The 25,383-nt window shown below is 40.0% G+C and overlaps 2 protein-coding genes across 7 annotated transcripts in view; one reads left to right on the forward strand and one right to left on the reverse strand.

The window, feature by feature from the left end:
* Positions 1-25,383, reverse strand: part of LOC119658491 (multidrug resistance-associated protein 1) — an 84,252-nt gene that overhangs the window by 54,694 nt on the left and 4,175 nt on the right. The gene's annotated exons all lie outside the window — the stretch shown is intronic.
* LOC119658550 (PIH1 domain-containing protein 1) overlaps positions 1-25,383 on the forward strand; it is a 52,561-nt gene that overhangs the window by 197 nt on the left and 26,981 nt on the right. The window contains exon 2 of one of the 2 annotated variants that reach the window (XM_038066009.1): positions 7-103. In XM_038066009.1, coding sequence (XP_037921937.1) covers positions 7-103 — 97 coding nt within the window. Of the gene's footprint in view, positions 1-6; positions 104-13,060; positions 13,153-25,383 lie in introns of those variants that run through there. The other variant, XM_038066010.1, reaches the window with a different exon arrangement.

Here is a 25,383-nt window from a genome sequence, read left to right on the forward strand (position 1 = left end):
TTCTAGAATGAAGTGGAAGAGGAACTTGATCAATTATTCGGGAACGTTGCTGGGAAACAAATTGGAATTGATGTCGACTCGAAGGTTGTCACGCCGAAACCAGGTGAGTACTAGGCACTCACTATTGCTATTCACTTTCTAAATTCAAACTGAAGTTGTCAGCTTCGTTTGGAGGAAGAGGGACTAGCTTTGTTGATTTTTGTTTGCTCGCAAGTCAACAGAAAGAGGTTTACGCGGGCTAGTCCCCATGAGACACCGAATCGAATATTGTTCAAACATGTGTCAGTACACATAAAATGTATTTATTGAAATTATTTGTTATACGACTACAGTCCGGCGTTTGCGTGCTGATGTTCGTGGCGGCAAATAAGTAAGGAACGGCGACTATTCGCGCTTGGATGGAAACTTACTTTTGGGTGAGCAAACTCGCTTCACAAAGTGTGAACGAGGATTGCGTCATTTGTAGTAATTTGCCGGCTTGTTAGGTGTCATGATTCGGTACGATTCACTGAATTTTATTACCCATTGCTTACAGAATATAAGCTTCGCGGTTGTTAAACGTTTGGATACGATAATTGAGCTTTAACCATAAAAGGCAGCAACTTCTTTTATGGACAGAATTTCTGTCGAATTTGTATCCCCACATGGGACCTCATTTCCTTGGGGGGATTTCCACTGTATATCAAATTCGCGCTCAAACTTTATCTTGGCGCTAGACTCACTTTGTCGCGGTATTATGAGTATTCTTGAATATATTCTTTGTAGGCTCGATCGCGTATGGGATAGACATGGGGAGTGAGGGTGTGATTTTCATTTTTGCGTTCGAAGAACTGTTTGTGATAAAAGAGTGGACTTTTTTGCCTTTAGTTGAATGCTTGGGGAAATATTTACCTTTTAGGAGTGTTTTGAAATCAATTCAAAGACAAACGCATTGAAACCTGAATTATTTGCAAGACTTTGACCTTTCTGGTTTGTTGGTTCGGTAGGTTCTCGGGATTCAGCGTATGCAGAACTGTAAACAAGACTCTTGTCTCATGCCTGCGAAATGTAGATTGGGGGTCCAGTCCCCAGGCGCATAATTCACAATGAGAGAGCTCGAAGAACCGGTTCTCACTATGAAAAACAAGAAGTGTTCAATGCTTGCTTGAAGGAGGGTATTTTTCCTTGTCGCTGGAAAGTGGCCAGACTCGCGTTGATCAGTAAGGGTAAAGGAGACCCGGAGTTCCCGTCTGCATACCGACAGCTATGTATCCTTGACACGGCCGGAAAAGTGCTCGAGAAGCACATCAGGAGTAGACTCGCTGAAGTGATCTGCGCTGCTGGGGACTTATCCGCAGTTCGGATTCAGAACAGGGAGATCCACAGTGGATGCTATTATGAAAGTCGTAGATACGGTACATCAAGCCGGGGCACACCACCGCCGGTTTCGACGGATAGTGCTCCTCATAACGCTTGATGTCAGAAATGCCTTCAATTTCGTAAGATTGACATATATGCTAGGCACACTAGAAAACTCATTTCAGGTGCCAAGCTATCTCTTGCGGATATTGAGGGATTATCTGAAAGACCGCTCCCTGTCTATGAGACGCTAGAGGGCCAAAGGAGGATGGAAATCACGTCGGGAGTAGCACAGGAATCCATCCTAGGGCCGGACCTCTGGAACACTTTCTAGAATAGTCTGCTGAGATTCGATATGCCCGAAGAGTCGCGCCTGGTCGCAGACGATGTTGCGGCACTTGTTGTTGGACGCATTGTTGAACAGGCGCAAAGCAGACTTGGCATATTGATGCGACGGGTAAGCGGATGGATGACTGCTCACGGTTTCAGCCTTGCGCTGAAAAAAAACGGAGTAGTCATCTTGACCAGAAGAAGAATCTCGACCCTGCGTCCCATATCAATCGCAGAGTTGACTATAGAGTCAAAACCAGCGGTTAAATACCTTGGTTTAATGCTTGACTCGAAGATGAGCGTCTTCGAGCAAATCAAAGCAGCAGCGGACAGGGCTGCAACTGGAGTCGCGGCCTTGAGTCGGCTAATGGCGAATGTCGGGGGCCCTATATCAACTAGGAGACGTCTCCTTATGGGAGCAACCCAGTCGATTATGCGCTATAGTGCGGAGGCATGGGCTGAGGCCCTTGACAAGGAAGTGCAACGTAAACGCCTTGCTCAAGTGCAGGGGCGGGGAGCTTTGCGAGTGGCGTCTGCTTATTAGATTATTGACTTGCACAGGAAGAAATACGTAGCTGATATATAAAAATATGTTCCAAATTATACAAATTCACAAAAGAAAAAACAAATGCAAATAATAAAATCATCAAACATTACTTCTTGTAGCCATGGAGTGTTCTAAAACATGGTGTCAAACAAAATCCTAGAAACCCCAGACAGGAAGCATATCCAAAATTGGAATTCACCCGTTTTTAAATTTGGGTCTCTGAGTAAACAGTCAGACAAATGAATGAATTCACTAGTTGGTCGCGCTTGTTCGGACGGCTGGGGCAATAAGCTTGAAACTACTACAATATGAAAATCATGCAAATTAATTTTTCCATCGCTGTGCGGCGCGAGAACTTGCTTATTTGAAAAAAATCATAAAATAATAATTATTGTCATTTTAATCTTTCTATTTTTACATAGAGGTATATTTCAAGTTTTTTTAGTTACTTTTTTAAAATAATGTCTTGAAGGTAACCTCCGTTCTGGTCAACACGTTAAGAGAATCGAAATAGAAAGCTTTTTTCCGCTTTGTTCAGTGCGCCTGTATCGCTGAAAGCAATAGCAACACGAATATTGGTCTTCAGCATACCCAAGATCTTTCGACAATCAGTATCCATCCAAGGATTTGAAATATCGCATAAAAAAATCGCAGGATGCTAAGTCTAGCGAGCGTGCTGACCGTTCAAGATCACCCCTTAAAGAGATAAGACGTGCAGGAAAATCTTCGCACAAGAGAGTTATTAATGTTTACACCGTTTGAACTATGTCACCGTCCTGTTGGAACCACATTTCCCTCAGATTCATTTCTTCAAGTTTGGAAGGAAAATAATCTGGAAATAATGGTCAGAAGTAGCTAGAATTGCCTTGTCGTCTTCTTTAAAAAAACAAGGTCCAATAATGTCAGCGCTCGATAATGCGCATATTCTGCATGCAGGGCCTGCTCGTGAAGTTCTGGCGGTTTGTGCTACTCCAATATCGCATGTTTTGTTTATTAATGCATCCTGACAAATGAAAATGCGCCTCATCGCTGAAGAACACAAGCGTGTCATAAGGCTGGTTTTCGACAAAGGTTTCACAAACCCATTTTCGTGAATCGAAATCAGGTGTATTAAATTTTTGCACTACTGCTAGTTTGTATGGATGAAATTTTAGGTCTTCATGAAGAATTCGTCGATCAGAAATCCTAAGAGCAACTGAATGTTTGCGTGTAGATCGGGGGATTTCAAAGTCGTTTTTCATACCTTCTTGACGTTCTTTGGGGTCCTGGTGGTTTTTGAGAGTCCTGGCTTTTTTTAAACACACTGGGAATATCCATAAACGTGTCCACCCACTGAACAATCAATTTCAGATCAGGAACAGGACCTGCAGGCGTGATTTTTAATTTTCTTCTAAATGCACGCTGAGTTTCGATAATCGAACGATTGTTAGAAAAGTAAGTTGCCACAATGACGGTACGCTGCTCTCGTGGTTCTCGCCCCCACCCCCACGTCCCACCAAATAAACAGCATAATCTTCGCAGCATGTATATTCGGCGTAACCGTCGACGAAGAAGCATAATCGGGCAGTCCACGTGACTTTCTTTTTTATGAGTTGCTGTAATAAATCCATTTTTCATCATATTTCACGATCCGATGAGGAAACTCCTTTCTTTTTTTCGCTGAAGTAGTTGTTTACGGGCGAGAAAACTTTAAATCATAAGGAACCCTAGTTCCTTGTCTTTTAGTATTTCCGTAAACTTTTTTTTTTACTGTCGATGCGCTTTAGCCGCCGTTTTCTTTGAATGAAGTAGGAAAAGTAACACTTCTCGCAAACGACAAATATTTGGCACAAAATCAGACATTTTCACACAACTAAAAGTATATGATGTCGCAATAAAATCAAAGGGTAGTATAGGTCCCGGGGCGAAACGTGGATTGGTACCCACGATGGAGCATAAAACCTGGGAAATGCCTGCTGAACCAACACCAACAGCTCTACTACCAAACCCTATCTCCACCTCCACGTGGTGACCGCTGGGAGCTCTTTCTTGACGAAAAGCTGCAGACGGAGAAGGATGAAGGCGAGTCTCCCGCGCCTAAAAACGGGACAAATTGTACCAACTGGTCCTCCAGGTTGGGGGTTGGGTAGGGCTGACAACCCTACACGGAAAACAACCTGTTACGAAGCCACAACAGGAGCCTCGGATAGGACGGATGTTAAAACGACGGACCCGGCAACGACAAAGGAACAACGATTTGCGCATTTTCTCATGGAACGTGCGCTCCCTGTACAGAGATGAAGCTGATAAGCAGCTAGCCGATACCCTGTCCCAATATAGGGCTGATGTAACAGCGTTGCAAGAGATGCGATGGACAGGGACCGGTTTCCTGGAGAAGAGCCACTACACCATATATTATAGCGGCCATCCAGTAAACCATGTGCTCGGAGTAGGTTTCTTAGTCAGCCAAAAAATGAAACCTGCTGTTATCGGCTTTGAAAGTATAAGCGAACGGCTATGCACTCTGCGCTTGCGAGGCAAGTTTAGAAATATAAGCCTCATAAACGTTCACGCCCCTACAGAGGAGACTGCAGAGTCGGAGAAGGATACCTTCTACGAGGCAGTAGAAAGAGCCCTCGAAGCCTGTCCCAGATATGATATCAAAATCATACTTGGGGATTTTAACAGCCAAGTAGGGAAGGAGCCCGTATTCAGGCGATACGTTGGCTCCCATAGCTTACACGAAAAAACAAATGATAACGGACTGCGGACTATTCAATTAGCAGGGTCACACGAAATGGTTGTTGGAAGTACCTGGTTTGCGCGGAAAGCGGTCCACAAACATACGTTGGACTCTCCAGACGGGACCACTTTCAACCAAATTGACCACGTGTTGATCGAACGCCGCCACCTCTCAGCCTTGATGAATGTCAGAACATATAGGGGGGCCAATATAGACTCGGATCACTATCTCGTTGGCATGGTGCTCCGAGCTCGAATAACAATACCACCTAGAATCCCCTCTGACAATCAGGTGAGAGTGAACACTGAAGCCATCCACAACACAACCCTCCGCGACACCTATAAGAGGGAAATGGATGCCGCAATAACCGCAGTCAATAGAGGACCTGGAGATGAAGCATCAACAAATGATCTTCACAACCACCTGAAGAACGTTATCATGGATACGGCCACAAATATACTTGGCCCCAGCCGAAAAAGGAGTCGGAACGGCTGGTTTGACGATGAATGTAAGCTAACAACGGAACGGAAGAATGCCGCATACCGAGTAATGCTGCATTCTCAAAGAACGTGGGCACGCGCAGAGACTTATCACGAACTCCGTCGAGCGGAGAAGCGACTTCACAGACGGAAAAAGGAAGCCTGGGAGAACCAACAAGTCTGTGAACTAGAAAAGTACAGGGAGCAACCGCACCAGGCGCGGAAGTTTTACCAACAAGTCAGCAGGATGAAGCCTTATACACCTCGATGCTCATCCTGCCGAGACAAAGAGGGAAATCTGATTTCCGACAGAATGGGCATATTAGAGCGATGGGTTGAGTACTTTGATGAGCTACTGAACAACCAGAACATCGGCGAGTTGGAGGTCCCGCCAACTGAAGACGACGGACAAATACTGCCACCACCAAGTTTAGGAGAAACAGTCCGTGCAATTCATCGGCTAAAAAATCATAAGTCGCCAGGAGCCGATGGAATTACAGCCGAATTGGTTAAATATGGAGACGACCAGTTACACCAAGTGGTTCATCAACTTGTGCTCAAGGTATGGGACAGCGAATCAATGCCTGACGATTGGCAGCGAGGCATAATCTGTCTCATACATAAAAAGGGAGATATCACACAGTGCAGCAATTATAGAGGTATCACGTTGCTGAGTACCATCTATAAGATATTCTCCACTATCTTGCTAGGCCGGATAGCCCCATACGCCCAGAACATCATTGGCCCATACCAAAGAGGCTTCACTCCAGGCAAATCAGCAACAGATCAGATTTTCTCTCAGCGGCAGGCGATGGAAAAACTGTTGGAATATGGACAACAGTTGCACCATCTATTCATCGACTTTAAAGCCGCCTATGATAGCATAGCCAGGGTAAAACTGTACACGGCCATGAGAGAATTCGGTATTCCGACGAAATTAATAAGACTGACTAGGCTGACCCTGACCAATGTGCGAGGCCAGATAAAAGCAGCAGGATCACTCTCAAGACCATTCGACATCAACAACGGTCTACGACAAGGGGATGCGCTATCATGCGTCCTCTTTAACCTGGCCCTCGAGAAGGTGATCCGTGATGCTGAGGTGAATGCAAGAGGTACGATCCTCTTCAAGTCCACCCAACTACTGGCCTATGCTGACGATATCGACATCATGGGAAGAACCACCCGAGACGTTCAAACTGCCTTCATCCAGATCGAGCAGGCGGCGCGAGATCTTGGGCTGCACATCAATGAAGGCAAGACAAAATACATGGTGGCAACGTCAGCACCGAAGACGAATCAACCAACAACATCAAACCGCACTGGTCAAACACAAGCACGAACAAGAATAAGGATAGGAGAATACAACTTTGAGACCGTTGACAATTTCTCCTATCTAGGGTCGAAAATCACAACCGATAACAACTACGATGATGAAATCCGCGCACGGTTGTTGTCAGCCAACAGAGCCTACTTCAGCTTACAAAGACTGTTCCGCTCGAAACGTCTCACCATAGGGTCAAAGCTCTTACTGTACAAGACTATGATCTTGCCAGTCCTCATGTATTCCTCGGAAACTTGGGTTCTTAGCAAGAAAAATTGCGAACTCTTGGCCGCGTTCGAGAGAAGAATCCTCCGAAGAATTTTTGGCCCCCTACATGAGGATGGACGATTCCGTAGCCTACACAATGACGAAATCTATGAGCGATACCATGACCGTCCGGTTGTGGATAAAATCCGGCTCAATAGGTTACGGTGGGCGGGTCACTTAATCCGTATGGATGAGGATGATCCCACCCGGAAAGTCTATAAGGGCAATATCTATGGTAGGAAAAGAAGACGAGGCAGACCCTGCCTAAGATGGAGCGATGGCGTGGGCCAGGACGCCAGACAGCTTTTAGGGATATCGAATTGGTGGACCTCGGCGCAAAACCGGGATGTCTGGAGTTCCTTATTAAGGCAGGCCTAGACCGGATACCGGTTGTTGCGCCGTTGATGATGAATAAAATCAAACATATCAAAGCGCTTTGTTTGTGACTTAGCTTGGTTAATGAAGTTTTAGATATGTGAAAATCGACCAGCAATTACCGCTGAAGCCACCTATTGACAAACACTGAGAACTTAATTCCACATCTTGTAGTAAACGAATTCAAATGCATTCTCTTCGTAGATACTTCATATTAAGAGAACTTCTTTAGGTTCTTAACTTCTTGTAGCGGTTGGAACTAAGAATATTGTGAGAAACATATTCGTTATAGCCCTTTTATCATTGTTAGATTGTTGTTTTTTTGTGTGAATTTAATTTTCATGCTTTTCGCTTACTCAGGTCAACGGGTATAAGCCTCTATCGATAAGTCGCCATCATCTATGAGGTAGTACCACTGTATTGAAGATATTTTTTCTATTTATATTATATTTCTCTTTATCTCGCTTATAACGATTAATTTGTCACTTAATCGATGTTTCTTAATCTAAATTTCTTTTGTGTTATGTGAGATTGTAAGACTATCTTTTACCTGAAAAAAATTAAATTCTAGATCCTAATGTGTCACAAAAATGAAGGTCAGCTTCAAAACAGACTTCATTATTTCTATGCAGGCAAAATGAACATGCATGATCAATGAAAAGGTAACCTTAATTTCGATAACTTATTTCTATAGCTCTAACTCTGGAATATTTTACTTGATGTTTTCGAAGTAGCATATCGTCCCTTTCTATACGGAGAAATCTAGCGAATACTATGTATCACGTTGAGTAACTGAAAACACAAAGATTGAATTGCGACACTGACTCCGCATTTCTTTTCCAGAATGATCTATGGTTACTAGTAGAGTAAAATGTAACAATTCAACGAGTATGTAGAAATTTAGCAATAATTCGCATGATTGGGGTTGAGAGATTGAGGTCTATGGTTTTGGGTGGAAATTATAAATCTTTCGTGCTGTTTAGAACTGCTTTCTCAAACTCAAATTGCTTAAAATATATAAAATTACTCAGAATTCATTTCTACCTTGTAATGGCGCCCGTCCAACCTTTTATTTATCTCATATTATTCGACTCAATTATCGCAATGTGATAAGCCTCTATCAAGCACTAATATGCATACATCTTGAGTTGTAATATGCAAGTAATCTAATGCGATTAGATATGAAGTGCGGATAAATCAAACAAAAGCGACGTTGGAACAAGGCCGGTCTTCGACCGGTTGCCGGGCGCCAGACAATGAAAGGCTTTGTAATCCTACACAAAATAAAATTTTTCATTTAGGAATATTTGCGAGATATTTTTAAATAATCAAAATTACTACGTATCAGATAAAAATAAAAATCGCAAAGTTTGCAATTATTTTATTGCATGAACTTTATGACAATAAATTTAACCATTTCTGGATAAAGTGTCTTGGAGACAATGTCACAGGACTAATAGCTGATTTTAGTATAGTTCTTTCTCTTACAATGCACTAAAATGTTACTTGTGATCATTATAAAAAGCGATACATTAGAACGGAAACCTCATCAACTAATTACATTTTCTCTTAACAATTAATAGATCGTCGTAAATCACAAATGTTTGTGTTTGAAATACTGGGGAGATTGAACATTAGGTATTAGTCATATTTTGGCGTTTTTCATTTCCTGCTTGCAAGCAATTTATCTCAAACAAAAATTATTGATGTCTAAGCTGAAACTAAGTTTGCAAACCTGGCGGTTCCATAAATTTAACTTACATGCTTTCGGTCATCATCACCAACGGCGCAACAACCGGTATCCGGTGTAGGCCTGCCTTAATAAGGAGCTCCAGATATCCCGGTTTTGCGCCGAGGTCCACCAATTCGATGACCTACGCCATCGCTCCATCTCAGGCAGGGTCTGCCTCGTCTTCTTTTTTTACCATAGATATTGCCCTTATATACTTTCCGGGCTGGATCCTCCTCATCCATACGGATTAAGTGACTCGCCCACCGTAACCTATTGTGCCGGATTTTATCCACAAATTGACGGTCATGGTATGGCTCATAGATTTCGTCGTTATGTAGACTACGGAATCGTCCATCCTCATCTTCTTTTTCTTCAGCCTTTGTCCCGTTCACAAGCGGGGTCGGCTCGTCGTGATCGGCTTCGCCATTTGGCTCTATCGGATGCCTGATCTGGGTGCAATCTCGAGGCTTTCAAATCCCCATCCAGCGTATCAAGCCACCGTTGCTTAGGTCTGCCTTTTGGTCGTTTACCATCGACTTCGATGTTCAGATCAATCTTTGCATGTAGGGGGGCAAACATTTTTCGGAGGATTCTTCTCTCGAACGCGGCCAAAAGTTTGCAATTTTTCTTGCGAAGAACCCAAGTCTCCGAGGAATACATGAGGACTGTCAAGATCATTGTCTTCTACAGTAAGAGCTTTGATCCTATGGTGAGACGTTTCGAGCGAACTAGTTTTTGTAAGCTGAAATAGGCTCTGTTGGGTGCCAACAACCGTGTGCGGATTTCATCGTCGTAGCTATTATCGGTTGTGATTTTCGATTCTAGATAGGAGAAATGATCAACGGTCTCAAAGTTGTAGTCTCCTATCTTTATTCTTCCCGTTTGACCAGTGCCGTTTGATGTTGTTAGTTGGTTGGTTTTCGGTGCTGACGTTTCCACCATATATTTTGTCTTGCATTCATTGATGTGCAGCCCAAGATCTCGCGCCAATCAACGCCTGCTCGATCTGGATGAAGGCAGTTTGTATGTCTCGAGTTGTTCTTCCCATGATGTCGATATTGTCAACATAGGTCAGTAGTTGAATGGTCACCACGTGGAGGTGGAGATAGGGTTTGGTAGTAGAGCTGTTGGTGTCGGTTCAGCAGGCGTTTCTCAAGTTTTATACTCCATCGTGGGTACCAATCCACATTTCTCTCTGGGATTTATACTTCCCTTTGACCAACTTATTCCATTGCACATATAAATTTTTGGTAGCCCAATTTCAAATAATATAGCAATATATCCATTCACGAACAGTTCACAGACAAGCCTTCATTTCTGTACCGCAGAAATAGTTTCAAATCCTTGCAAGACTTTTGGAAATGATGCCCTACATGGAAGGCAGGCTATCTGTTGTTTCATCTACGTTTAACATAACTCCTTGCAGCCCAAAAAATTATAGAGATGACATTCAATAATTAAGGAGATACAATTGGTCTGGAGAAAAGCCCGGTTATTTTTACAAAATGAAACTTTTCCTATTTTCCAACATAATCCCCACTAACATTTATTCCAACGGGTTACTACCTTTTTTTATACCAATTGCAACGAACTTATTGTCTCGGTGTTTGAGACAATTATTCATGAATTTGTTGACATCTTCAATGAACTAAACAGATACGAATCATATTTTCCTAAATATGGGCTCTAAGCGGAGGAGGTAGAGTCAGCTCACTTTGTTGATGGTTTCACAGTCTAGTTGAGCAGCGTTAGGACGTGCATTGTCTTGCTGCCGGATCACAACTTTTCTTTGAGATCCATGACGTTTCTCTCTCAAAGTTGGTTTCACTTAGCAAGTATTGATTGTTTATTGTACGCTGTTCTTTGGGATCAGAAAATCGCATCTTCAGCGACAGAAAACACAGTCCACATGACTTTTCCTGTTGATATTTAGGTTTTGAATCCTTCTCTGACAAGTGTGTTTCCACTCTATGTTTTACTTTTTGGGTTCTGGTTCTTTATAGTGAATCCACGTTTCATCAAAAATTAAAATTTTATTGAGGAAGTGTTCACTTTCTCCATCACAACACTCCTTAAACTCTGTGCACTTGCTCAGTCTTGGGTTTTTGTGTATTCGTGTCAACTCCCTCGAAACTCATTATACTCATATTTTACGAAAATTTGCTACTAATAATTCTGTGAATCGTAACAGTATTTGAACTTTTTCTGGAGTTATTTTCATTGCGATCGACGAAAATAATGTCATCAATTCGAGTTTCGAATGAGAGGATTGAAACTTCTACTGATCGCTCAATCTCTGGGTTTTGATCACTTTTGTAAAAGGTTCCACGGTTCATACAGATTTTACCATACACTTTGGTCATTCCAGATTATATTCTACCTGGTTTTTCTCCTTGAGCCAGTTAGAACTGAATGACAGAATGTTGTTCAAACAATTTGATTGGTCTAGCTATTGTTAAAATTAATTTTTAGGTTATAAACGGCAATGTTGATTCACCAAACTTGTCCCCAAGGGGGGCGTCATAATCAAGAAGTTCAAATTCAATCTCCTCGACCATCTCGCCGACAAAGAAATTAGCTCTTTGAAGGTTCTTTCAAAAACAATCTGTCTGTCACGCGCACTTTTCTCAGACACGACAGTACCGATTCACATGAAATTTGGTGCGAAGTTTAGGAACTGCCAAACCCCCGCACATATGATGAATTACATTGCTACACATTGAACTTAAGGGCGGTCCCCATACACGTAAAAGATGGATGAACCTTTTTTTCACCGGATATGTGGGATATCAGACTGAAAGTTTGGATTAGTACTTATCGAAGTAGATATTAGTTTTGGCATTTGCTGCCAAAGGAGGAGGAGTGCGGGGGTTCAAAAGGGGTCAATTATTTCAATCATAGAATATAATTATATTCTGAAAATTTATTCGGACCCCCCTTAATTTCATCCTAGATCCGTACAATTACAGTAAAATAGGCATAATAGGCAAATAAGAAGTATCATACTGGAAAGTTTGGTAGAAATCCTACTATTATTAACAAAGTTACAGTTTCGCGTCAAGTTACTACTCCTCGCCAGATAAAATGTCAGTACCACATCGGTAAATGCAACATATATACACAAGTGGAACCATCGTGTAGTCAAAAGTTCTTACAAAAAAAAATCAACAAAATCTTTCATACTTGAAGCACCGATATTCCCTTTTGTTTCGTTTTTAGATCCTTAAAAATTGACCTCGAGTCCGTCAAAGTTACCTGAAATTTTTTATACTATGAATCGGCACTATTTCAAGTTCGAAAAGAAATTTTAAAATTTTGTAATTTTGGTTTCATAATACTGACATGCATGCCTTCACTCTTACCACTTGTCAATTCATATTTATAAGAAAATGTGACAAACTGATCAAACTTAATCAAACAGGGGTCTCAGCGACAAAATGCTTCCTTCAATGGGGTGATTCAAATCCATTGATAACCTTAATTAAAAATCTATGTATATTATCAAGAGAGTTGGCAATTATCGCCTTACGGAACAATACTGTTTACTTTTCCAAGGTGGAATCAGACAATGACTTGCGGGCTAACAAATTCATGATTACAGTTGTATATTATTGTCGAGATGAATTATCAATCCTATACCAATTTATATTTGTATTGCTTTAAAACCTTACGTCAGTGTGCTTCTTGTGCAGTTTTCTTAAATCGTGAGGTCTTATCTTGCATGTTGATTGCTGGTTGGTACAGAATAAATTAAGGTCAATTTATAGAAAGAGCAGATCTCAGAGAATATTGTGTGAACTAGATACTGTCGCAATGTATTGTTCTTTGTATAAAATGTTCGTTTAAAAGGTATTATAGCTTATTAAATGGACTGTAGCTTTCTTTTGGTGGAATTTTTGATATGTGGAAACTTTCATACGAGTCCAGTTTAAAGTGTTATTTATTTCTTTATTGATCTCGTATCATCCCACGTCTTTGTTATGTTTTGGTCGTGATTCTTCTTATAATTCGGCCTCTTTGATATGTTCCATGATCCAGGTATGATTAGTTTTCTAATTTGCCTTACGTAGTAAGAAGCATCTACTGGTTGAATCAATTTGGTGCCCCTTTAGATTCTTCTCAAGGAAGTTAGGATCTTTAATGGCATGATTTAGCCCTTTGATGATTAGTGATAATTGTTCTTGAGTAATATGTTCATTAGATTTGTTATTTGCGTGACTAGATGTTAGTTCTACTTTGGCTTCCTTGGACTGTAATGAGGACTCTTTTTTAAGGACCCAGGACCAAGCTTACCAATTACCCCTGTATGAGGCGTAGCACGTCAACCATTCTTGCCCGCCATCGTTAAAGGTTTGTTGAAATGTGTTTCAGCTCCATCCAAGATTTTTCGGTTGAAAGCTTGGATTCCATTACAAGGCAACAATGGAGTTGTCGCTCCATTGCCACTTCCGCCTTCTGATCAACACATCTACGGGTATCTGGTCCATGCGCCGTCTCTCTCTCTCTCTCTTCGTTCGAAGTTGTATCAGGCCAGAGTATCCCGATAATACGGCGTGGACAAAAGTTGACAAAGCCTTTGAGCTTTTCAGTGACAATGAAGGTGACTTTCCTACTCCCATATAGCAACACTACTCCCCACAGCAACATACTGTTAATTTTTTACCATCTTCTCATTTATTAATATTTGTCCCGTTCAGTAGCGAGGTCGGCTGGTTTAGATCAAATTAGTTATTTAGGAGGCGAAAAAGGCTTTCAAATCACCATCGAGTGTTGGTCAGTTTTTGGGTCGATTACCGTCGACTTATATGCTTAGACCAATCTAAAGTAGTAAGTTTCCTTAACACGAAGGCGTCTCTCTCACTTTTCTACGGTAGGCGAAACCCCATATCGATCGCTGATATTCTTATTTCGCAGGCGATCATTATCATGAAGCATCGTTCATTGTGTTTGGAATTCCCCTATCACTCCGAACTATAGAAGAAAAGAGTGTGAATAACATTGTGGTAGACTTTGGGTTTGAGATGTTCGTTGATGCATCGATCACAAAGAAAGTCATTTCATCCGATTTGCGCCAATTTGTAAAGAAATTTCATACCGTAATTTATCGTTAACTGATGGCATTGATCCGAGATAAATTAATTGCTCAGTTTTCGGCAGATTGCTATCCCTGACACTGCTATTGCATATTTTATTATGATTGGTCGTCAAAAACTCTGGTATATTGAGATTTAGTGGAGACCGTGCTGCATGATGCGGTCACTTTTATCATATACTATTCATATCTCGCTTTTCCATAGATTTGTTTACTAAGTTTCAAATTATTAGTTTCTAACCTCCGTAGAGAGACATGATGCTATGTTTTATGATCATTTCTTCTATCTACTTCTTGTTTTGCTTTTAATAAAGGCCTTTTTTTTAGTTCGGTGTATTGAAGAATCTGCCGTGCTCCTTTTTTAGTGGTTGGGGTCACACACTCAGCGGCTTCGTCAAAACTTAAAATAATGATAAGGGGGTTGAACATCGACATGGTGCTATCGAGTAGGATGCATCAAATCAAAAGCAGGTTAGAATCCTCCAAAGTCTGAAAGTTGAAACACAAATCTAGCGAAATATATAAAATTACATGTCCTGGCTGTGGGAGAGAAAAGAAACAAAAGGAAGAGCACATTTCTGAAATCGATGATAGCACGGTGCATGATGGCGGAAGGACATCGCACTACATGGAGCGACATGTGCATAGTTAGGAAATTCGGGAACAACAGAAAGCTAGATGTACATACAAGAGAGCCCGACAATCTTACCGGAACAAAGGTTAAATAGATTAAATCATGATACGGGCAACGGTCAATCGAAACTGCCCAGAGAGGTGACTTAAACTGGTAGCTGTTAAACGATATGTGCCAAAAATATGCAATGACTTTTTACTTAGCTTAATATACTAGATTGTCCAACAAGTATTGTTGTTCGACAACAAAACGACGAATTTACCATTTGAAATGCGTTTTACTATCCAATTTATTTTTTCCGAACGTCGATACATTTATTCCAGTGACATACTAACTTACGGATTTCATCCCTGAACTGAAAATCCCCAAGACTGTCAAAATAGGCTTCCCATGCGTCTATTTTTTGAGATGTGAGGGCTAAATCTGGCGAAAAAAGTAGATGTTGCGACAATTCATACTTTAATTTATTAATTTTCTTATTGGGTTTTTGAACTGCGTGAGAGGGTGTGATGATGATTTGCCTCATTTGTATGACAAACTAGGTCTTTTTTCACGAATTTTTGCATTCAACTGAACAATTGAGTTAGTTGTTTTACCAGTTTATCGGTACAACGTTGGCCAATTACAATTTTTGTGTTTTTATCTATAAGGACTTTATGGTTCCCTAGTATACGTGAATGTTTTAAAATAAGCTAATCAGAGGAATGTATGACGTCACAAACGTACAAAAACAATTAACCAAGAACCTAGGAGGACTGGTGGATTATTATGTATTTGGAACCTGGGGGTAACGTATATTAGATGCAGAGTTGACGAAGAATACCATATATGCTGGCGTGTGCTGCCGACTGTAAAATAAAAAGAAGACAGTGGATGGTGTGGTGCGCCAAGTGCATCCCAAAAAACGGATGCTGACACTTTCTTAGCCGAGTTCTTTACCCTAACTCATTTCAGAACTTGATATTGGCTTTATAAAACTAATTAATCTCTTGTTTTGGTTTAGAATCAAAAGGTTTCAAAAGTTGCTGAGAAAATCGCATTCGGATGTGTTTTTATTCCATTGGTAGCGAATGTGCACCCTTTCCGCGTATAATTTTCTGAAACTCAAAAATTCAGCGAAAATGCTATTTACATATGGTTTTTACTAAAATTCTATCAGTTAATTGATGATCTCCAAAACTATATTCTGTATTTTTGATATTGATACACTTTTTGGAGATCCTCCATGCAGATCGCCTTCCACACTTGTATGACCAACTGCACGTAGTATTATATTTAAAAAAATAAAACGACAAATCTAACAGCACCGATTCTTATTGAAGGACAAAATTTATTGAACAGCCTGGCTTTTGTTCCCAGAACAATAGAGATAGAAGAATACAACTTTGAAACCGTTTCAGCTTACAAAAACGGTTTCGCTCGACATGTCGCACCATAGGTTCAAAACTCTTACTATACAAGACAATGCTCTTTCCTTCTTCAGACATTTGGGTTCTTATCAAGAAAAATTGCAAACTTTTAGTCTGTTTCGAGAGAGAAATCCACCGAAGAATTGCGAAAATCCTTCGAGAAATGTCCGACCCTTGCAGGAGAATGAAGAATAGTGTAGTCTATATAATGATGAAATCTATAAACGATACCACGACCGCCTGATTGTGGATAAACTCCGACTCGATGGCCCAATCAATTTTTTTTCATGAACTACATAAGTATAACTAGTGAAGTACACACGATTATAATTTTGGATTTTTTTTCGCAAAATAGCGGGGTTTTGGAAAAAAGTTCGCCTTTTCAACAAAAAAAAATTGATTTAAAAAAATTATTAAAAAAAAATTCTTCATCAATTGACGAAATCGTGTGTACTTCACTAGATAATCAAATGAAGAAGTTCCAATTACATTTTCAAGTTGATTCAATAAAAACTCTTCGAGTTCTACTATTCACCAATTCCGCAAATGTTATTTTAAGAAAAACACGTTTTATGTTTAAAAATGCTATGCTATGCTATCTATCCGTCACACCTATTTTTCTCGGAGATGGTAATAGCGATTGACACCAAATTTGATAGAAAGGTGGGAACTGTGGACGCTCACGCATATAGTGAATTACATCTTTTTATGTGGAGTTTAAGGGGGGGGGGGTTCTCATACATGCAAAAGGGAGATGTACCTTTTTTTCATCAAATATAGTCATATGGGGTATCAAATTAAAGGCCTCGATTAGTACTTTTCGAAACTAGTCATAGTTTTGACATTTTTTGGAAAGGTGGGGAATGCGGGGAGTTGAAAGTGATCATTTTCTTAACGGACCCATTCTCAAAAACCACTTAACCGAAAAATCTGAAAAAAATCAAGAGGCTGCCACTGTATGGTGCTTAGGCTCAAAAATACCCCCATACCAATACCTGGTCACATAAAGTTAATAATAGTACATTACTATAATTTTTTAGTAATTGGCAGGAGAACCACCCTTAGTTTCATCCTAGAATCACGAAATTTGCAGCAATATATACTACAACATAGAGCATGATCCTACCAAATTCGGTGAAAATCGAACTATTACTAACAAAGTTATAATAAATCAAAACTGTTACTTCTGTGCAAATTCAAAACTTTGAATGTCAATATCACTTGAAAGTGGATATTTTCACATTATATATGCATATATTACGTGCTACATACAAATAAACACTCAAATCTCTTTATAAAGGAAATACACAAAACCTTCCGTATCTGAAGCGTCTAGCTTCCGGTTTCCTGACTTGTTTTTCTTAGGAGTTATTCCAGAGAAGTTACTTTTAAAAACGTGAATTTAGAGATATTTTAGCGTATTTTAAACCAATAAAAAAAGTGAATAAAAAAAATTCCAAACAGATATCACCCCTTAATGCTCATATTCCGCTTCGGATGGCATGTAATTAGTTTTTGCTAAACTAACTAATTTACGAAGCTGTTAAACGATACAAATCTAGCGTAAATATCTGCTTTCGCTTGGAATCCTATCCAATAAGTTGTTGCAAATCTTATCTAATAATAAACATTTAGACTTCGAATATGAAGAAAAAAGAAAACAGATTGTTTTTAAATTAAGGGAGACCCGGTATATATTTTGCATATCGGGGGCTAGATGCTGATATACATATGCAAAAAATATACCGGGTCCGCCCTTCATTAAAAAAACAATCTTTTTTTACTCAAATGTTCAACACTAAACCACGAATCTTCGAAAATTTAAACAAACGCATGATTAACTATTCAAAGTCAAAACCACCATTAAATCGCATATAAGATATCCGGTTAATAATCGGTACCTTGGTTGTCTAAATATGACGCCACCAAAGACACAAAAAAATCTAAATCATGAGACGCTGCCTAATCAAGCAAATATTCTAAAATTGGGAAAACAGCACCACTTCTAAAATACACTCTATGCAGGTTGAAGAGAGACAAGAAAATTGTTGGAATTTCATATTTCAAATAACATAACTCGTCAAACATCTTCCAGACTATAAATCTTACTTTTAACAGATTTAAACTCAAGAAGAACAAGTTTTCCAAGTTCAAGGCAAACTCTTTTTTTCTTCATTGTATTCTCTTCCCTTTTTATTTTTAATTCAAACTATTAAAATCCAACTCCCACATCTGCTTGTATCATTATTTGTTAATAAAGATACAGATTTCGATGAATCTAACTATTCCAGTAAATGATAGTATACATGATCAGCAAGGATAAATTTAGGATTTGTATCTCCAAGTTCAAAACTAGTTGTTGCAATGGCGTAAAATACCAGTTTGTATTTGAGGCGCTCATCTTATTTGAGACCGGTTTCAGTGAATATGTCGCCAAACTTTGTAGATTTGTATAGAATTGCATACTGTGCAACTGAGGATGAGCTTTGTTATCATGTAATGATCACTACAAATTATACAAACTTGATGAACGTGGTAATTCAAATGGTCGTAAAATGGTGCACCATGATATATACATACATATATATTTTGTTGTTCCCTGTTAAAGCAATTTCACGGTATTTAGAGCTCGAATACAATTCCTCATTGATATCATGAATGATAGTTAATTTGGATTGAATGGCAATTATGTGAACATCTTTCGGGGATGTGCATGCTTAGGGAATTCCCACTAATTTCGGGTCATCCCGTGTCCCCTCCTCCTCCTTAAGGGGGTCATCCCGCGTTTTTTGGAATCAATTGTATCTAGATATAGTGTAGAATATATGGGCAAAGTGATTTTTTGATATTCGGAGTCGTTCAGAACTTATAGTGTTAAACACGTGATAAGTCACATGCCAGATTTATGTCGATCACCGTAATAAAGCGCGTATTTATCAGTCCGAATGATTATTCTTCTTTGAGATGATTACAACGCCATCTAGTGTGGCAGCAGAAAAACACCTTTTTTGAAGATGGGTGTATAAATTGCTGATGGTCAATTACATGATTTTGGCGAGTCTCTCAAAAAGCGTCCCTATGGTTCCTTAATTGCATAGATACTTTTTTACCTTCATTGTCGTACCCAGTTTCGAAACAGAATTGACTTCAAAAGAAATAATTTGCCAACAGCTGACAACGGAAACTATTAAGCCAATTTAATTTCTCGCATCTGAAATATTGACGTCAATATCTTCTCAATTTATGAAACGCATTTTGCCTATTTATGAGCTGGTTCTTTTTGTATAGTATATTAAAAATCAGAAACAGGTAAAAACCGGAAGTTTGGTGCTTGAGGTAGGCTATCGGAGTTAAACCTGCATTTTTCTTCAAAATTTATTTTATTTTTGTGTTAAGCGCCGTTCTATAGTTATTGTCCAGGAATATACTGCCAGCAAGATTACTTTCAGTAGACTATTATGTGAGACATTGCACGTACGAAGGATGACAATAAGTCCTTGGCCTATGGTACATATTTAATAAATGAAAAGTACGGTTTTATATTTTTCATTTTTCGAATGATTTCTCTCAAGTGAAATACACATTTCACATCGTTTATGGTTCTAAAAAAATTTCCCGTCAAAAGGTTTAAATGGTCTACTTTTTTAAATATGAAAAAAGGAACAGCCATTGGGAGTCCAGCCTGGATTGGAAGGTGGGTGACCAATTTCTGTGAATTCCGTAGCTTTTTCAGTATCCCTCGCGACCCGAGCAGCATGAATGGGCGCGTTGTATTGTAGAAACAGCACTCCTAGCGCGAACTTGTAGCGTCTCTTCTGTACAACTGCCTCACGTGTCGGACCCAGTAAATTAGCGGCCGATTAGTGTCCCTTTAGGAAAGTAAATCATTAATAACATCCCCTCGCTATCGCAAAAAATGATAACCATAATTTTCGGCGCCGTCTCACTTTGCATTTGTTTGTTGACCTTTTTCCCCTCCCCTCCATTGCTTGAATCCCTTGGCTTTCTTGAACTTCGAATCATATTGACAAACTCAGGTAGCAAACTTCATCCAAATCATTTTGACGCAACCTCAACAAATCTTAACAATTGTCCAATCGATTTTACGAATGCTCATTTAAAATTTCTCCAATTCCTTCTTTTCTAATCAGTAGTTTATCTGCTATCTGCCACAGTTAGTAGTAATTTTTCGACCTTGTGAAGAGTTTCTTTGGTTACTACCGTCACATCACGAGAGCTCCTGTGACAGACGCGCGCAAATGTATTCAAGATTACGGCGGTCTGCACGGGGCACTGGCCCATAGGGGACCATGCCGCTAGGCTCGGCATACCCTACAACTCCCATTGCCGAAGCTGCGTAGAAGGAAGGGAAACCCTGATGCACTTTCTCTGCGATTGCCCAGCTCTGGCTAGAGTCAGGCTGCGGACACTGGGTAAACCATTCTTTGGGGACCTCAGAGAGATTTCTAGCTGCAGGGTCGGGGAGCTGCTTTCCTTCGTGAATGCTACGCGGCTGGCTCTGAAGATCCGAGCCGGCTGGACTCTGCCTCCCTGCTCCCATAACAACAGTCATGGTCTTAGGAGTTTGTGGCATCAAAATGGCGCACCAAAGCGCTAATTGGGCTCCTCGGACACTTTTTTTCAAAAATTTGTTTCGCCGTGTCTCCCTTTTTCTAACAAGGAAACCCGGTGCTTCAAACTGTTCCAAATTTGAACCACACAAAAAAAGTGTATAAGTCATCGACATGTCTTAGATTTGATCTATTATAACCAAGAAGAAAATGTGGAATAAAAAAAGAGGATCAAGGTGCGTTCTGCGCATTTCTTACATGTATTGTGTATCCTGTTTCTATAGCAAGCGACAGTCTTCTGGTTTGGACGTATCCATGGTAGCATGCAACAAGTTACACACAGCTGAGTGTAAATTGACAGAGTGAGATTGTCATATATTTTATCAACGTCTGCTATGTAATTGTGAAAAGATTGTCATTACAGATGCAATCATGTGCACTCTCCCCATCAAGCCATCACCGAAATGGACTCGATTACTTCTACTCGAATCGCGATCTTGATTAAAAGCCGAGCCCATCGGACGCTTGCCCAGGAAGTTCAGGAAGAAAGCCAGATACAAATGCAAATTATTTTATAAGGGAAGGAAGCAATTGCCAGAGTCTCGCAATTTTTCACTTCCACTTAAACCTGGAATTTCGATTGTTTTAAGGAAACCGAAAAGTCTGCCCTTCTCTTTTTAGCCTTTATCCTGTTTGTTAATGAGGTTGGCGCATTTCAATCGCATCGCAAGATAAGTCCCAATCTGTGTGGAGTCGAGTGTGTTTTAGATAGTTTTTAAAGTTTTGTGTAAAACGTAGCTCGTTTAGTGCATGTTAGGTCAGATTCAGTTATGAGATTTTTGACGCAAAATTTAATAAAAATTCGTTACAAATTCAGTTCGACTTCATTTCTGCGCCACAATAGTAGGATATTGGTGGCAAGTTGGAGATAATCGCCTTCTCCACAAATTTGATTCTCTCCTTTGAGTATCTAGAAGTGACAAACTCCTCAAAAGCTTCACTGGGCCTAATACAGAACATGTTATTACCAACTTTGACAATGTACCCTACCTTGTAATAGTAGCGTTCATCTTCTTATGTAGTTTCAGAACTTAGCCTCTATTTTCAATAGGTTTCAAGAGGTGGGCGTGAAAGAATTCAACTGCATGTATTTTGAATATTTTAGATTATTAAATCAGAAATCACGGGAAGGGTAGAGGTGGAAACGTCATCGTCAGCATCTCTTTCATTAGAAATATTTGAAGCTGTGACCATTGGAATAGGTGTTTGTTGTGATTTGCCACTTTTTTCGGTTATAGGCAGATAGAGTCAAGAGACTCTCAAATCACCATCTAACGTGTCAAGCCATCGCTGTTTCCGCCGGTCTTTTAATCATATCGACTTGATGTTCAGGCCAATCCTAGTTGGTGAATTACTGCCAATGCAAATTATGTGACCACGTCACCGGGCACGCCTCTTCCGCCATTTTTCACACGATGGGTGAACTTCATATCGATTACTGATATGAGTGCACATCTTTGATAAACGTCGCTAGAGACACTAAGCGGTTTAAATATTCCTGTAACACTTCCGACTTTACTCTTCGGATCCCGGTAGAGTAATTTAATTCAAGTTCCTCTGACACCAGGTATTGTCGCCCTACATATCAGATGAATTTATCTGGCACGCGGTCAATTACCTTCTCTAAATCCAGGATTTTTTTTATCTCTCACGCATAGCATGTATTGCATCGGTAATTCTGCAGTTTTTAGGAAACTCTAATTTGAACGGAGTCGCAAATATAATTGCCAATAATGCGTTGAAAACTCTTCTTGGTATGGGCTAACAACCGAATCGGACGAGAAGTTGAAGAACTCATTCAGTTCAGTTTAAAATGTTGACTGACGGTTTCGTGCAGGGCAGAAGCAACTCATCAGACGCTGCCTCACCTCTTCCCTGGGAGTAGCGTGACCGAAAGTAGCGGCAAGTGGCAATCGCTCCATTTATATATAATCCCAAACACAACATGAGTGCGAATTATATTGAAGTGAAATTCGTCCCAATTTCAAACCCAAACCAGGCCGAAGTGAATTTATTTGTTGAGGATGCTGCCCTGGACGAAACCGTCAGTCAACCTTTTTAATAAACTTGGGTATTTAACGCAAAAAGAGGACCACAAGAGAGGAAGTCAGCTGCTTCCCAAGTGGATGTTTACTCAGGACTCCCAGCATCCTCATTCAAAGTGTTGCATTGTTTGATTGCCTGTCCATTTTTATGGGCTAACAGGTGGAATTATTCCAAATAACTATAGTTCCTACGGAAGGGGTGGCAAATTCTTTCTTTGAAATCTCCTCGTAATCTATCGTTGAAATCGATCGAAGTCCTTCGCGGCTGGTAAGCAACGTATCGTTCTTGTTATTAACACAACAGAATTGTTCGATATCTGTGTTTGCTGATGTCGACTTTCGACCAGTCGATATAGATCTCTCAGCTTTCCAAATGCGCAGTTCATTGTAAAAATCTTGGTAATGGACTGGTCAGGAAACGACGAACATCTTCAATTCACGGTTCGTATTCTTATAAATTTGGATTTGCTAAGGTTTTATCGATGAGGAATTTATGAAAAAGGCATTTCTTCTCACGAACCTCCGATTTCTACGTCGTCGTTCCAAAGCTTACCAGGCTAGCATAGACCGCTTTATTGATCATGCTGTTAGCTTGATTCGACGTTTTTTCAACGTTTTTAATCGTCGGCAATTGCGTAAGCGAAATCGTTTCTTCTCTTATCTTACATAATCGCCGCTCTTTATTTCGTGACGGGCCAGAACATTGCTCAGGCTGTTTTAACGATGGCATGATTCGCATTATAAGGAACGTCTTTGCTTGACAATGACGGTGTCTTATGATAATATGATCGAATTGTGTCTTACTGTATCCACTATAAAATATAGGATGGTGAGACAACCGTTTAATAAACCATATATTGACAAGCACGGCCACGGTTCGTGGCTGTCTGCAAAATCGATGATACCCTTGTCATTCTAATTGCTTGTGCTAAAGTCTTTACTTCCATGAAACCTAGATCATCTAATATGATTTTCTCGGAATTCACCAACCGGCCGTCAAATCGCTCGAATTCTTTAATGGCGTCACGGGAACTCTTAGAGATGGAATTGACATGACACCAAATTGAAAGCATGGGCTACCAAAGTGCAGGTACTTATAGTCATTTTTCCGTGTTCTCATTCTCTGTCCTAGCTCTTAGCACGACATCATCGAGTTTCCTGCAAAGCGCAAATATCGAGGCGCATTTCCCGATGGGATTCTACAAATTCTTCCACACAGACGTGTGTGTGACTCGGACTAGTTAACTTACATCTTGATGCCATCCCTGTATCAAGAATCCTTGCTGATTTCTCTACAGGTTCGGGGTCCGCTCTACCGCGTTAACTGAGGTGGGCACCTTAGTATTTTTCTGAGGCTGTTAAATGGCATGATCTTTACGACATTCAATGATTATCGCGGGATCTGTCACCAAGCGAAATCAGGTTAGATTTAGCATAGGGGGAGCAACTCTATCTTTATCTCTTTTTCTGGTCTCAGTATTTTATTTCTATTTACTGAAATTGTGAAATGAAGAAATATAATGAATCTGTAATAGTTTGCAAAAGTGCGATCGGTTCTGTAAATAGGGTAGCAATGTAGTTGGAAGAATTGTGCTCTGATCAAGCAGCATTGATAAGATAGTCGAAAGGCATTGATGATCTGAGTATAATTAGGGTGATTAACGATAAGATGAAATTTATGGGACTCAAAGTACGATGTTATTCAATTATTTGAGACTTGTAGAGACTTATTACCAATGATTACTTTTAACCAATTTTTGGACATGGATACCATTATTCTATATTCCCCCCCTACCCTATCGGGAAAATGCTAACAATTCGAAATTTCCCAATCTCTCAGTAAACTAAAAATAATATGTTCAATCTTTTCAAAATGAAATCATTTTCATATACAATACTTTTTGCAGTTGATATAAATACGTTAAAATGTGTACCGGCAACGAAAATGATAACCGCTGCGTTGATGATAATACTAAATGTAAGTTTCAAATCAATCACTTCGACTACAAAGTGGTAAAGACAGAAAATGTAGGGGTGACAAATATTCGCATTAGGGTGGGTAAAAACTTATTTTATCTATAATTGAATGAATTGTTTGATATGTTTTGTTATCAGAGTCAATTATACTTTTTTTGATTTTATGGAAAATCAACGAAAATGGTTGAAAAATTCAAGAAACGTTAGATAAGGTTGTGTTATGCTACTGCTGAACCAACACTCTACACCTCCACGTGGTGACCGCTGGAAGCTCTTTCTTAACGAAAAGCTGCAGACGGAGAAGTATGAAGGCGAGTCTCCTGCGCCTAAAAATGGGACAAATTATACCAACTGGTCCTCCAAGTTGGGGGTTGGGTAGGGCTAACAACTGGAAAACAACTTGCTGGATATGATGGAAAACAACTTGTTACGAAGCCACAACAGGGGTCTCGGACTGGACTGATAACACAACGACGAACCC

Source organism: Hermetia illucens, chromosome 1 (genome assembly GCF_905115235.1).
Source record: "Hermetia illucens chromosome 1, iHerIll2.2.curated.20191125, whole genome shotgun sequence".
Lineage (NCBI taxonomy): Eukaryota > Metazoa > Arthropoda > Insecta > Diptera > Stratiomyidae > Hermetia > Hermetia illucens.